Source organism: Cetorhinus maximus, chromosome 22 (assembly GCF_964194155.1).
Source record: "Cetorhinus maximus chromosome 22, sCetMax3.hap1.1, whole genome shotgun sequence".
NCBI classification, from domain to species: domain Eukaryota; kingdom Metazoa; phylum Chordata; class Chondrichthyes; order Lamniformes; family Cetorhinidae; genus Cetorhinus; species Cetorhinus maximus.
In genome coordinates, this window is record NC_135900.1 from 37,971,909 (window position 1) to 37,987,573 (window position 15,665).

At 43.0% G+C, this 15,665-nt stretch overlaps 1 protein-coding gene across 6 annotated transcripts in view; it reads right to left on the reverse strand.

Annotated features, from left to right (window-relative positions):
• The window catches only part of LOC144696607 (fatty acyl-CoA reductase 1), a 215,775-nt gene that overhangs the window by 38,541 nt on the left and 161,569 nt on the right, over window positions 1-15,665 (reverse strand). For 4 of the 6 annotated variants that reach the window (XM_078568110.1, XM_078568114.1, XM_078568112.1 and 1 more), the window contains 3 exons: window positions 10,251-10,295; window positions 6,693-6,811; window positions 2,580-2,647 (listed from right to left, as the gene is read on the reverse strand). In XM_078568110.1, the coding sequence (XP_078424236.1) occupies window positions 2,580-2,647; window positions 6,693-6,811; window positions 10,251-10,295 (232 nt within the window). The remainder of the gene's footprint in view (window positions 1-2,579; window positions 2,648-6,692; window positions 6,812-10,250; window positions 10,296-15,665) is intronic. The other 2 variants (XM_078568113.1, XM_078568115.1) reach the window with 1 other exon arrangement.

Genomic DNA, 15,665 nt, shown 5'->3' on the forward strand with positions numbered 1-15,665 from the left:
GAAAAATAAAAAAATTATTAACATGTCCCCCTCATGTGACAATGTCACACGAGATGGGACATGTTAATAAAAAGCACAGAAACTTTATTAAATTTTTTAAAAACAGGCATGAAACCTCATCCTGCCGGTGGATGAGGTTTCATGTTTTTTCAGAAGCCCGCCGGGGCTCCTGGCCTCCCCACCAACCTTAAGGTTGGACAGTCAGGGCCTTTACTTGGTTTAACTACCCTGTCAATGGCCTCAATTGGCTGATTTCGCTGTCCGCCCGCTTTCCTGAATATTTAAGTGGGGAGGGATGACGTCGGGGGTTCCTCCCGACATCATCACATGTCGGCGAGTGGGCCCCGCCCCCTTCTCGCCGACAGAAATTTTCTGCCCTGTGTGTGGTGCGAATGTTACTTGCCACTTATCAGCCCAAGCCTGAATGTTGCCCAGCTCTGCTGCATGCGGGCACAGATTGCTTCAGTATCTGAGAAGTTGTGAATGGTACTGAGCACTGTGCAATCACTGAACATCCCCAATTCCGACTTTATGTTTGAGGGAAGGTCACTGCTGGATGGTTGGGCCTCGGACACTATCCTGAGGAACTCCTGCAGCAATGCCCTGGGACTGAGATAATTAACCTCCAACAACCACAAGCATCTTCCTTTGTGCTAAGTATGACTCCAACCAGTGAAGAGCTTTCCCCAATTCCCATTATCTTCAATTTTGTTTAGGTCTCCTTGATGCCACACTCCAGTCAAATGCTGCCTTGATGTCAAGGGGCAGTTACACTCACCTCTGGAATTCTAGGCACATTGCAGTCCTTATTTGAAACTTCTGTGGCAGAACTCTAGCACCTGTGTTATTCTTGCTTCTTGCACTGGCTTGTCCCCAGTGCCTCATCACATGCAGATCCCCCTTCTACACTATCCTCTAAGATATGCATAATGTCATTATCTAAGATGGTGGCTGCAAGTGTGGAGTCAAGTGAAGGAGTGTCTTCATCATCACTATCCTCTTAGTCTTCCTCCACTGTCTAGCCAGGTTGAACATCTTGGGTCTCTAAAAGGAAAAATCCACAACGGTAAAGTTGTGGTGAAGGGAGAGGGAAAAGGAAGTGCATGCAGCTTGTAAGAAGAGAATGTGGGATGAGACAAAGATAATTGGCAATGAGAATATCATTATCTTCAATTTATTAAGTACTCATCTGGTCATAGTCTCAGCAATGCTCTTTCTGATAATGATCAGTACTGTCTCCTGCATGGAGACTAGAACATGCAGGTGCACCTTATCCCCTCCTGTTAGTTCCTGCCACCTCTGGTTGTGCACTACCTTCTCCTGCAAGAGAGAGAGATAAGTGTGTCAGTAAGTGTTGTGAAATATATTTGGGTGGTATCAATGTCATGCTTGAATGGGTGGCAGTATATGCAAGCTGTGATATGTGGATGTGAGGCTTGCAGCAGTGCTAAGTTTCAAGGTGAGGTGAAGCATATGAATCTTAGGTATATGTCCTGATTGATAGAGAATTTAGGTGAGCCATGAGTGTGCAGTGAATTGAGCAGTGATTGAGGCTAGTAGTGCAGTTGGTAGGATATGGCATTTGAAGACGCATTCACTGACCTTGACCACTTGTGTGGTTATTAAACTTCTTGCAGAATTGAATTGAGGTCCTCGGGGCTAAACTTGTGATGCTGACCTCCACAGATATATGTTCCCATAACCTCCTGCCCAACCTTACCCCCATGCTCGTGGATACAGGACATCCCTCCTCTACCTAGAACTCCAGTGCAGGGTCGGAAAACCTTGTTATACGCTCTCACCCATGATCAGCCATTCTTCTTTGTTGCACAGCATTATTCTAAATAATTTCAGCACCACCTTCAGCAGCCACAATGCACCTTCCCCTTAAGAGGTACAGGCCAGCTTTAAGTAGAGCTAGCAAGTAACAATATTGGGGCCCCTGTTGATGCAGGAAGCCAATGAGCAGTGCAGTTAGTGTTGCATGCAGAAATTGAGATTTATAAGCAGGCGTGTTGCCTGCATTATACTGAACAGTCCTATGTTAATTGTGCATCGTGAACCCCATGCCCATTCTCGGGGACTTTCCCTTTTTCTTCGTTTCCATACCATGGAGAAGATTTACTTCCACCTGTAATGTCAGGACAGATTTTCTGCTATTGTTTTATGGATCACAGTATTTACTATGCTCCACTTACTTATGTTTCCTCTGACCAATGCATTTCATGATAGGGCCACCTGTTGTGTTGGGGCGAGGTGGGGAGGCCAGGGTGGTGGAGCTTGTAGAATTACTCTAGTCACTATCTGACTATAAGAAAAGTTTTAAAAATATATTTACAATCTTGATAAGACACTGCAACTTTAACAGTTCTCCCAGATGTTGATTTAGTAAAGATATTGCACATTCCAAAAAGGCTTATTATATTTTCCCATATCCTGGTACACTGTAGCTTCCATATTAAATGCAAATTAATAATTTTAATTAATGAGATGGTATATTTGGCCATACTTGGGCGAGAGAAATCATTGGGCCAACTGGAAACCATCAATATAGTTTCAATTTACAAACTCAATCTTACCTATCTGTCCCCAGTGAAACGGGTTGATGCCTCCTGTGGTACAATTGTAAATAAGGGTAGTTTTTGGTCTGTAAAAAAAAAAGTACAGCAAGAGAGTTGTCAAAGAAATGTGCGTTAGGAATGTGGGTGTAATTGGTAGATTTTTTCATCTGAATTTTGGATTATTAGAGTTGTAACGTGATCACAGTACACCCTCTGCAACACCTGCTAAGGAACAGGAAGGTTCAACACTGCTGTTTTGAAGTAACATTGAAACTGGGTGGACTACCTCAAATAATGGTAAGGGATGCAGCAGAGTAAAGATAAACAAAGGAAGGGGGAAACAAACAAAAAAAAAAGATCGGTGGAGAAGAAATCAGTTAACATTTCGAGTCTTCACGACCCTTCGGCAGAACTGAAGCATAGTTAGGAGAAAGGTGAAATATAAGCTGGTTTAAGGTGGGGGGGCGGGGGGAGAGAGAAGTTGAGGGTGTGGTGATTGTGGAGATAAGCAAGCAGTGATAGGAGCAGATAATCAAAAGATGTCACAGACAAAAGGATCAAAGAGGTGTTGAAGGTGGTGATATTTGTCTAAGAAAAGTGCTAATTAAGAATGGAAGACAGGACACTCAAGGTACAGCTCTAGTGGGGGTGGGGTGAAAAGACTAACAAAGTTTTAGTTTTAGATTTAAAAATAATGGAAATAGGTGGGAAAAGAAGAATCTATATAAATTATTGAAAAAAAAGGGAGAGGGGAGAAACGGGGTGGGGATGGGGGGAGGGGGAGTTTAAGATCTAAAGTTGTTGAATTCAATATTCAGCCCGGAAGGCTGTAAAGTGCCTAGTCGGAAGATGAGGTGCTGTTCCTCCAGTTTGCGTTGGGCTTCACTGGAACAATGCAGCAAGCCAAGGACAGACATGTGGGCAAGAGAACAGGGTGGAGTGTTAAAATGGCAAGCGACAGGGAGGTTTGGGTCTTTCTTGCGGACAGACCGCAGGTGTTCTGCAAAGCGGTCGCCCAGTTTGCGTTTGGTCTCTCCAATGTAGAGGAGACCGCATTGGGAGCAACGAATGCGGTAGACTAAGTTAGGGGAAATGCAAGTGAAATGCTGCTTCACTTGAAAGGAGTGTTTGGGCCCTTGGACGGTGAGGAGAGAGGAAGTGAAGGGGCAGGTGTTGCATCTAGCTTCTAACACATCTTCCCTTCACCCCCCCTGACGGCATTCCATAGGGATCGTTCCCTCCGGGACACCCTGGTCCACTCCTCCATCGCCCCCTACTCCTCAACCCCCACCTATGGCACCTCCCCATGCCCACGCAGAAGATGCAACACCTGAAAGGAGTGTTTGGGCCCTTGGACGGTGAGGAGAGAGGAAGTGAAGGGGCAGGTGTTGCATCTTCTGCATGGGCATGGGGAGGTGCCATAGGTGGGGGTTGAGGAGTAGGAGGTGATGGAGGAGTGGACCAGGGTGTCCCGGAGGGAACGATCCCTACGGAATGCCGTCGGGGGGGTGAAGGGAAGATGTGTTAGAAGCTAGATGCAACACCTGCCCCTTCACTTCCTCTCTCCTCACCGTCCAAGGGCCCAAACACTCCTTTCAAGTGAAGCAGCATTTCACTTGCATTTCCCCTAACTTAGTCTACCGCATTCGTTGCTCCCAATGCGGTCTCCTCTACATTGGAGAGACCAAACGCAAACTGGGCGACCGCTTTGCAGAACACCTGCGGTCTGTCCGCAAGAAAGACCCAAACCTCCCTGTCGCTTGCCATTTTAACACTCCACCCTGTTCTCTTGCCCACATGTCTGTCCTTGGCTTGCTGCATTGTTCCAGTGAAGCCCAACGCAAACTGGAGGAACAGCACCTCATCTTCCGACTAGGCACTTTACAGCCTTCCGGGCTGAATATTGAATTCAACAACTTTAGATCTTAAACTCTCCCTCCCCACCATCCCCACCCCGTTTCTCCCCCCTCCCTTTTTTTTCAATAATTTATATAGATTCTTCTTTTCCCACCTATTTCCATTATTTTTAAATCTAAAACTAAAACTTTGCTAGTCTTTCCACCCCACCCCCACTAGAGCTGTACCTTGAGTGTCCTGTCTTCCATTCTTAATTAGCACTTTTCTTAGACAAATATCACCACCTTCAACACCTCTTTGATCATTTTGTCTGTGACATCTTTTGATTATCTGCTCCTATCACTGCTTGCTTATCTCCACAATCACCACACCCTCAACTTCTCTCTTCCCCCCGCCCCCGCACCTTAAACCAGCTTATATTTCACCTTTCTCCTAACTATGCTTCAGTTCTGCCGAAGGGTCGTGAAGACTCGAAACGTTAACTGATTTCTTCTCCACCGATGCTGACAGACCTGCTGAGTTTTTCCAGGTAATTCTGTTTTTGTTTTGGATTTCCAGCATCCGCAGTAGCTTTTAGCTTTTTGTTTTTAAAAAAAAATGATCATTGTGTCTGCCCACCGCATCCCTCTAATCTATATAAAATCTTGTCTTTTAAAGTTGCATTTCCTTTTCCTATGCTGACTTCAATAATGTATTTTTTGCACACAAATAAATCTGGCACCTTTTTTTCCATCCTATTTGTATCCTTCTACATTCCTTGTCACATCAGAACATTTCAGTATTGTTCCCCAAAGTACTATTTATAAATAAAAATGTTACAAAAATTTATAGGTGGATTGCAGGATTTCTGCGGTACTTATTATGCCTGTGGGTGGCACTGTGATAAGCCCTACTAATCTTAAAATGAAGATCTAACATTTCCGTTCTATTTTGCTTTCCAACTGCTAGAAACTTTCCAACATAAATTTACCAGTTTATTCTTGAAGAATACGTCATATCTGACTAACCTAGTCAAAGTTTTGAGGAAGTTACTAGCATGGTAGATTGTCTCCAGATGTTGTCCATGTGGACTTTCAGAAAGCATCTGCTAAACCTCCGCATGAGAGATTATTGGCAAAATGAGAGGATATGGTATTGGAGGTAACCTTGTGACATGAGGCATGGTTGGGAATTAGGAGACAGACAGAATAAAGAGTTTGCTCTATGATTAGAGGATGCAACATTACTATCCCCCAGAATCCGTACTGGGGGCCTTAGCTTTTCACTAGATCTCGCCCCAAGAGGCTGTGGATTTGGGTCATTTGGAATTTTCAACACTGGGGTTGATAGATTTTTATTAGCTAAGGATATCAAGGGATAAGGAACAAAGCCAGGTCAATGGAGTTGACATAAATTTCAACTGTGATCTAATGGGCCTTAAGAGACTGAATGGCCTACTCCTGTTCCTATGATTCTAATTCCTTGGCCCTGCTTCCACGTTCCCCTCCCGGTCCATGTGTTCACCCATGTTCTGGGTCCCTGTTAGACTAGTCAACATCCCTTCCCAGGTTTTTCCTTTGTATGAACCACAAGCGGTCCCTCTTATTCACCCTATCCCATTCACCTTCCCCCTCATTCCTCCACCCTTCCTCTCCTCCCACCTTCCCCATGCTCACCCCACCCCCAGGTCCAATTATTCCCCCCTCATCCACTAACCCTGTTTTCACTGAATTGAGTATTTGACATTGACTCTAATGGTGCAAGATGTGAGATCACCCCGCCATAAATAAAACAACCCAACACAAGGATAACCATGGCTGAACTGTACATTTTAATTTAAAATAGCAGGGAAGATTTGCTATTTGTCACTAGTTTATACCAAAATGGTTCTATTCTAAAGCATTTACAATTTTACTACAAACGGCAGAGCTATCCTCTCATGATACATTCAAAAATGGTAAGCTCTGTTAAGTATCTCCCACTTCTTCTCTTTTATAAACTGCATCAGTTCAGTGCCCCTGGGAGGAGAATGCCAAACTAGCGTCAGCGATTGCAAATGAAAGGGCAGTTTCTTCCTGTGGACATAAAACCAGAAATGTCTGAGGCAGTTCAAACTTGCCTCAGAAAGCCAATCATGCAAAGCAATTCTTGCATTTATTTTTGTCCAAAATGGAACATTTGATGAGTGGTGAGATAACCGACACTCGCAAAATTATAGTGAAAAGGATACTGGTAGCCAGAGACAAATCGGTGTTGTGAGCACACGATACGGTGTGGAGCTTACAGATCTCTCACCTGTGAACTGCTGTATACCAGCCAGCTGCGAGAGTGAGATTAACCACTACGTCAACAGGGATCAAATCAGCCACTGCATCATTAGTAGCTCTCATAGTGCGAAGAATCCCTTTGCCTGCCTGCATGACAATGGAAATAACATAAGAACAACATGTGTATGAAGTCATTTGATAAATTGCCCTTCCTTTTCAGCCCAATTTAGTAAAACTGCAAAATGTCATCACTGGCCGATCACTGTATGATACTTGTCTTCTCTGACACTTTACCTGTCACTTTTCCTCAACCCTCTCTCCACCCTACAACACATAAGACTATAAATTGGAAATGTGATATGTCCACCCTTGGACATGGGTGGAGATGGGGATGGGAAGAGTGTAATCTCTGTGCCTCAATGGTGATGTCTTTGGGCTTCATTTCAAATGGAGCTAGAGTGGCACAAACAGCCAGAGGAAACCAAGATCATGCTGTTGTCAGCATCACAGCAGCTTTTATGCAGGTGAGGACCAGGAGTAGGTGTGGAGGAGGTTGAGAGACCAGGAGGGAGATTGAAAACTAGGCCAAGCGGATTGGTGGCCAAGGGGTATCGGAGGCCAGAGAGATCGGTGAATGTTCCTTAAATGTGAAATTCGGAGGAACACCTCTGCTCTTCCTTGCTCAACATTCATGCAAGCAATTTTTTGTTAAAAATTAGTCTAGTTTTCCTAAGTGCAACTGCCTCTGATACCAGCTGTCTCCAGGCAAACCAATTTTGCAGTGAGAATCTCAAACAGGCTTTCGGCTCTTTATTTCCATAGGCAAAGGGCATAAAAGCTGCTTCAGGCATGCACACTGCACAATGACTTATTTTTCCTTTCCCAGTGTAGTGAGCATCGCATGTACAGCTGGAAATCTGCAATTACATCTTAAAAACGGGAGCCGTATGGCCAAATTCATAGATGCATGTTCCTTCCTGAAGCTTCTCCTGATCCTCATTCTGATTTTTAAACCTTAAAAGTCTTTAAATTTAAAAAATACATATATTAAACTCCTACTATATTAAAGCGATACTCCAGGCTAAATGAGGGCTAGCCATTAAATGAATGAATACCTTCTTTTAACATATTTAGAATGAGATTTTGTCATGATTTCCCCATTGAGATGATTTGCATTTGGAGGGCGAATATCTAGACATTGCTGATTTAATCGCAATAACCCCGTTGGTCTCATATACACAGGATGGGGTGGATTTTCTTTAATATGCCCCTACAAAGTTAGGATTGGACTTCCATTTGCTGCCCCAACTCCTGTAAGTACTGCAGTCGGCCTGGACCTGTGCAACAGTTGAATAGGCAGGAGGACACCCAAAGAGGAAATTGAGCCCTGAAGAAAAATTTACCAAGGCCTACAAAGGTAAGTGCTTGAGGTCAAATTGAGAAGCGACACTTGATACTTTGGTACCTTCCTGCCCACTACTGCCAGAGTGTTCCAGGCAGTGGCAGAGGTTGGTGGCCAGGGTAGATTGAAGTGGGCCTGTAGCCTAGGCTCTTCTCTACTGGCATTCACATGTAGCAGGAGGAGCAGCCAAAGGCAGTCCAACTGAAGCTGGGGGGGGGTGGGGGGGATGAAAATAAATTTGGGGTGAGGAGCTGGCGGTAGACCTTTCCATCTTATTTTTTCTGCTTTTCCAGTTGCTACACTATCCAATTTGGTGTAGGATAGCAGAGGAAAATTAGGGCTGATATTCTTAGAAAGCCATGTTTGGGGGTGAAAAAATTGAGCAAAGCATTTAAGGAGATTTTCAGACTGTTGAGGCTGAATGTTTTCTGTTTTTTTCCACATTTTTCTTAAATTTGATAATTTAACAGTACTTCACTTCCAGCAACCCTCCACTGAGAAGTATAATTGGAATTGGAAAAAAATTCTGAAGGACAGAATAAATTATAATATATAGAGGGACACAGATTAATCATGATCAGTCAGCATGGATTTGTTAAGGGAAGTTCATGTCTGACTAACTTGATTGCTTTTTTGAGGAGGTAACAGGGTAGGTCAATGGTAGCACATTTTAGGTAGTCAACATGGATTTTAAGAAGGATTTTGACAAGGCCCTACATGAGAGACTGGTCAAAAGCCCATGGGATTCAAGAAAAGGTGGCAAGTTGATCTAAAATTAGCTCAGCGGTAGGGAGCAAAGGGTATTGGTCAAAGGTATGTTAGCGATTGGAAGGTTGTTTCCAGTGGAGTTCCACAGGTTCTATGTACTCACTTTTCATGGTATATATCAATTATTTAGACATAACTGTAGGGAAAATTATTAAGAATTTTGCAGATGGTACAAATATTGGCCATGTTGTTGGTGGTGAAGTAGAAAGCTGGAGATCGCAGGAAGATATGAATGGACTGGTCAGGTACACAGAAAAACGGCAAATGGAATTCAATCCAGAGGAATATGAGGTAATGCCTTTGGGGAGAGCAAACACGGCAAGGGAATGCACGAGAAATGGTAGGATACTGAGAGGCATAGAGCAAAAGAGGGACCTCAGAATGCACATTTTCAGATTCATGAAGGTAGCAGGACTGGTAAATAAGATGGTTAAGAAGGCATTCAGGATATTTACCTTTCTTAGCAGAGGCATCAAATACAAGATCAAGGAAGTTATGCTAAAACTGTATGAAACACGAGTTAGGCCACAGTTACAGTACGGCATGTAGTTCTAGTTGACAAATTATAGGAAGGATGTGATCAAATTAGAGAGGGTGCAGAGGAGATTTAGGAGGATATTGTCAGGACTGGAGATTTTACCTTTGAGGAAAGATTGGAGCAGAGGAGGGTGAGTGGAGTTTTCATTGAGGTGTATAAAATTATGAGGGGACTGAAGAGAGTGGTTAGGAAAAATCTATTTCCCTTTTTAGAGAAGTCAATAATTCAATTAAATTAATTGAATCAATGGATTTAAAATAATTTGTAGAATTATTAGAGGGGCCTTAAGGAGCAGTGTTTTCACTCGGAGGACGGTAGTGGTCTGGAATTCACTGCCTGAAATAATGGTAGAGGCAGAAACCCTCATTGCATTTAAAGTTTATTTAAAAATGGACCAAGTCTTGGAAAGTGGGATTAGGTTGGAAGCATCTTAAGAAGGTGGAGAATGTGAGTAAAGTGGGATGGACATTTCCAACTTCCCACTTCTTTTTCTAGATGCTAGGCACACAAGCACAGGGTGGCTAGAAGAAACTGGCAGTGGTTTGCTCCCAACCTCAAAACAACTGTCTGTGGGTGTTCCAGGCCAGGTCGAAGATCCCACCACAGAGCTGACACCTTGTTTTTCAGACGCTATTACTGGTGCCAGGCCTTACTATGGGGCAGGTCTGTGGGACTTCCTGGGACATGACATGACAGAGGCAATCCCAGAGTTGGACTGGCGGAGTGCACATTGGGAGCACTGCTCCCGTTTAGCACTTAGGCACGAGGGGAGCAGGAAATTCAATCCTGTTATATTTGTTACCTGTAAATTCAAGAACTTTTAAGAAAGATTTTTTTACTCATAAGAAAATGACAAGTAAAAAAGATAATTTACATACAGCAATGAATAGCCCACTTGGTCCGTTGAAATTGTCGATCCAACCCTATTTAATTAAAAAGAAAGTCACAGTTAGTTTTTTAATTCATGACTTTGACAGTGTACAATTGATTTTACAGTGGTCAGCAAGGAGTTCTTTACAGAAATATTTTCACACTTTGTTACATCAATAACAGAAAGTCCTTCAAAAACTAAGGCATCCGTTAACATAAGAAATCTACTTTGAGATCCATTTGCATTCCATTTTAGAGAATCAGTTAGAAAAATTTACAACAAATTGATTCTGCAGATGTGATATTAACAGAAAGATGTGAGCATGCTGAAGTCTGAAAAGATATTTCAGTTTTCAAAGGATTAAAGGTACAGGACAATTTGTAAATATAGTTTAAAAGGTTTGAAGATCCCATATAAATGTTCATATTTCCTCTTCATACTTCAGCTTCCATCCATGTTCTTTTCTAACATATTATGAAGACAGAACTAACTCATTTTTTCACTGGAGTAAATGAGATTGAGAGGAACATTGTCTAGGTTTGGCTATTGGGCTGTTAGTGCTCATGAGCAAAAATATTTTTAGAAAAACTTTTAGTGAAAATTGCATGACGTTAAAGATTATATTACATCCAATCACAGAATTGTTTTGGCCCAGAAGGAGGCCATTTGGCCCATCGTGTCTGCACCGGCTCTCCAAGTTACATCCATTTAATGATATAATAGCTAAGCAATCTAAGTAGAGATACTTTGAAACCACCTTCCGATAAGGCGTGTCTTATTCCATATCAGAGAGTATGTTTGGATGGGGCTGGTCAGGACCTCAACAGCCTCAAACAATTTCTCACCATTCAGAGTCACATACGCTCTGTCAGTTAACACAGGAGCTCATAAGATCATAAGACATAGGAGCAGAAATTAGGCCATTCGGCCCATCGAGTCTGCTCCGCCATTCAATCATGGCTGATAAGTTTCTCAACCCCATTCTCCCACCTTCTCCCCGTAACCTTTGATCCCCTTACCAATCAAGAACCTGTCTATCTCGATCTTAAATACACTCAATGACCTGGCCTCCACAGCCTTCTGTGGCAATGAATTCCATAGATTCACCACTCTCTGGCTAAAGAAGTTTCTCCTCATCTCTGTTCTAAAATGTCTTCCCTTTATCTGAGTCTGTGCCCTCGGGTCCTAGTCTCTCAGTTTTATCTCCAAACTTCAACTAATCTACTCTTTCCTTGTTGCTAATACTTCTCCCTTGTTAGTGTTGCAGAAGTCAAATAATGCTGCATGGAGAAAAACAGTCCTGTGGTTCTGTGCATTTTACTTATATATTACACCATAAGTAACAATATTAGAAATTGTGATCAGGGAGGAGCAGAAACATGTGGAGAACAAGCCTACAACTTTATATAATTTCAAACAATAATACTGTGTGGTAGTGAATACAGAAACAAAAGGCCAAAGGTAAGCAAGCAGTTCTTCAGAATATTCATCCATTCCCACATCTCAACCTAAGTTCCCTCTAACCTGCACGCCTCTGCAGCTGCGTACCAGTACATCAAGTGCTGTGCACTTGATTATTAACACCATTCACATGGCCTCTCCACTTTCCTCCCACTTGCCACCTCTTCTGATTCACCGATCTCCCTGCTTGCCAAATGGGAGGGTCAGCGAGTCGGGAGAGGCGGCAAGCGTGAAGGTTCGGGAAGGTAGGAAAGGCTGGAGAGGCAGCAAGCTGGGAGGGTTCGGAAGGGCTGGAGAGGCGGCGAGCGGGAGGGTCAGCGAGGCTGCAAGCAGGAGGGTTTGGGAGGGCAGGAGAGGCGATGAGCGGGACGGTTCAGGAGGGTTGGAGAGGCAGCGCGTGGGAGGATTTGGGAGGATTGGAGAGGCGGTGAGCGGGAGGATTTGGGAGGCTTGGAGAGGCGGTGAGCGGGAGGCTTGAGGAGGGTCAGTGAGGTGGGAGAGGTGGCAAGTGGCAGGGTTCAAGAGGGAAGCAGTGAGCGGTAGAGGTGGTGAGCCGGAGGTGGGAAGCAGTGAGCAGGAAGTAAGTTATCAAGAGTTGGTCATTTCAACCATAAAGGAAATGTAAAAATTATTTTTTCATGCATCAATAATAATAAAATATTATGTTTCCTATGTCAAGAAAGTAAATAATGTTGTTTTATGCTAAAAAGGAATAGATACACGTGAGATTCTAAGACTAGTGAAACTCTTGCAGCATTAGCCTCTTTATATTTGATTTCATATCAAATTAACATCTTAAACAATGCCTCTTGTTAATTATCCCATATTTTCATATTCTTTCTTCTTCCATGCTTATGGTAACTTCTTAAAAATAGTTATTGAAAGTATTATATATAGGCTTTTTGTTTCTAATGGTGATGCACATCCACTCATTATCTTGACACTGGTGCACTTAACAAAACTCTTTCCGCACGTGGATGGATAAAACTAGAACACTGATCTCCACTATTAAACCATTAACAGCTGCTCCCCACATTCACAGCGGGGGAATTATATGGAGCTCGCAAGAACAGGAAATGTGACATGTTGGGTGACTGAATTAGGTGGGATATGCAATTTTGATTCCCCAACAACGGGTTGAGATTCAGAGATTAAGTCAGTGGCGTGTCTGTGGCAGGCTGGGTCTTGCGTCATCCTGTGGTGAGTTCATACTTGTAATATATTTGCATCCATGAATATTCATGAGTGTAAAAACTTTTTAAAAATAAAGTCCTACCTTCAGGACAAAGTTTAGTTACACAGGAAAACCTTGTCGCACTCGGTTCACATTTGCTTAAAGGAAGCATGCACCAGTCTGCTTTGTGCAGTTGCTTCTGAGGTTAGTGGTTTTTCTTGTTCAACTCTGTGGCACAAGGGAGGGGAGAAAGAGAATGACAGCTTACATCGAGGCTCGGGACCAGCCAAGGTGAGTCAGTGGTGAAGGGGGTCATAGGGTGAGGTCAGGGACATGGAGGAGTGATTGAGGAATCCAAAGGAGGACATAGGGTGGAGTTGGGGGCATGGAGAACTGGAAGGGGAAAGGGCCTGGCATCCTGGGTGTAGAGGGGGTGGGGTGGGGGGAGGTGGTGGCGAGGATAATCAGTTAACGCTAGACAATGAGGGGCCTAAAGGCCAGTGTCTAATGTGTATCCATTCAGGGTGTTGGTTGGCAGAGTCCTTGCAGGGTTTTGAGTTCACCTACAACATTTCAATTGTCCCTACTGAGATTTCTCTCAGCAATGTTCTTTACAACGTATATAAGGGAGGGCCAGCTGAGTCTGCAAGTTCAGCCATGTCCCACAAAGTGGCAAGTGCAACACTGGACACATTCAATAAAGAATGAACGCAAAAACACTATAATGTCACTGATAAAATTCTGCCCATCCTCACTCTCCAAGCCACAGTTGCACAGTAACTAATCTAAACCTAGCCCAAGATAATTTTCCAGCTCCATTTTTGAAAGAATTCATCAGTGCACTTAGACTATTTTTCCTGTTCGACATAATCACCTGGTAGAGAAAAATATTTTGATCTTGTTTTCCAGATTTGCTCATTTAGACCTTTTTAACTCAAATGTACCTCATTGCTTGCCTCTGGGTCCCACACGTAATAGTTTTGAACCATGAAAGAATCTGTTCTAGACACATGCCTTATATACTACATTCAAGCTTTGCCGTAATTGAAAAGACATGAGAAAGATAAAAATGTTCTGATCCTCTCTCAGCATGTTTTTGAAGGACTATGCTCAAGCTGAAGCTGATATCTAACAGGACCCTCAGGTACCAATATGAATCAAGACCCCTTGTATCTTCCATCCAATCTTTTTAAGACATCCTCTTCAGCAAAGTTATAATGTCACAATTAAGGACATACACCACCATATCTCACTGGTTAACCCACCGTTCAAGGTGATGAACAAAGCACATGCCATCTCCATCACAGTCCTCCTATGGGACAATATTATACGATAATATGAATAGAAGCGCCTTATATCTTTCAGAATTGCATGGATTACTGAGGGCATGACTGATTTGGTATCCAGCATGTCAGAAGTGAAGATACTGAATAGATGTGTGACTATGGACACAAGTTATCTTACTATGTCTTTGAGATTCAAGATCCTTCAGTAATTTTCAGGCTCATTAACATCCCCTTTTTCTTTCCTAGTACAGAAACCACAGCTACACTCTGGAGTATGTGTACCTCAACCAGAATTCTATCCACCAACTGAAGGTTCTTAATACTGTCCTCTAGGATCAATTCTGTAACCAATGTTCCCTCTCACTTCTGTTTGCACTGCGCGGATCCTTTAAGATTGAAGTGTAGCCACACATACCTGTACCCTAAAGGGAATGTTGCTTGAGCGCGGCCTGTTTGCTCCCTGTGCAGCACATTCTGATTGCCACAAGACTGCGTACCCACGCAGCTTAGAGTGAACACTGGCCATGTCCCTACTCCCCTGCCTAGAGCAACTTTTAGGAACTCAGTGAGATTGCCATTTGCCCTTCCCCTTCTCACTTCCACAATGTGGAATCCACTGTGACCAGAACAAAATATCAGAAAAGAGGACGAAAAGACAGGAAGTGGAAAATCTTCAAGATACTGAGGCTCCATTTAACAAGGTGAATTACTTTAGTGGTTAAAAACTGACCTCTGTTGCTTCTCAGTTGAAGACAGCATTCGGAAACTTTATGCGTAATAGTTTTGTCAAGGTTTTAATTCTTCCTAAAAAAATATCAGTTTTGTAGTAAACTTGATGAGAACCCCTGAACCCAGTTGAGATCTGCTGTCCATACCATGGAGTTGATAAAGCTGGTAGATGTTAGAAATTATGCAAAGTGCTTAACTCAGGTCTGGAATCACTGAAAAGAGCAACTACATCTTTTTTGTTAACGTCACTCACAATGACTGACAGAAATGCAAAAGTGAAAGTCAAAATACTTTTGTGTCTAATTAATACTCAGGGCTGAGAGTTGTATGGCACTAAGCAGTTTATTGGACACCTAGAGAACACAGTCCAGCCAAGATAATGCAGTTACCTTGCTCAGCAATGCAAGCCATTCAGTTGTATTCAAGAAGGCGGCTCACCACCACCTTCTCAAGGGCAATTAGGGGTGGGCAATAAATGCTGGCCCAGCCAGTGATGCCCACATCCTGTGAATGAATAAAAAAAGATCAGAGATAGGATCATATATGGAATCAAACTCACAAATGAGGGTGAGATTCCTTTGTGCAGCAGACAAAGAGATAACAGAATGTCTGCATGGGTGTAAACTTCCTTTGGGAATACACTAAACCTTGTAAAGGTTGAGCGCTTGAAAAATAAATTGCATACAATGCCATATATTTTAAATATAAGGGCCAATTATATGAAATTGCACCCCAATGGAGAGCCTCGTTCAACAGTAATGCATATTGGGAA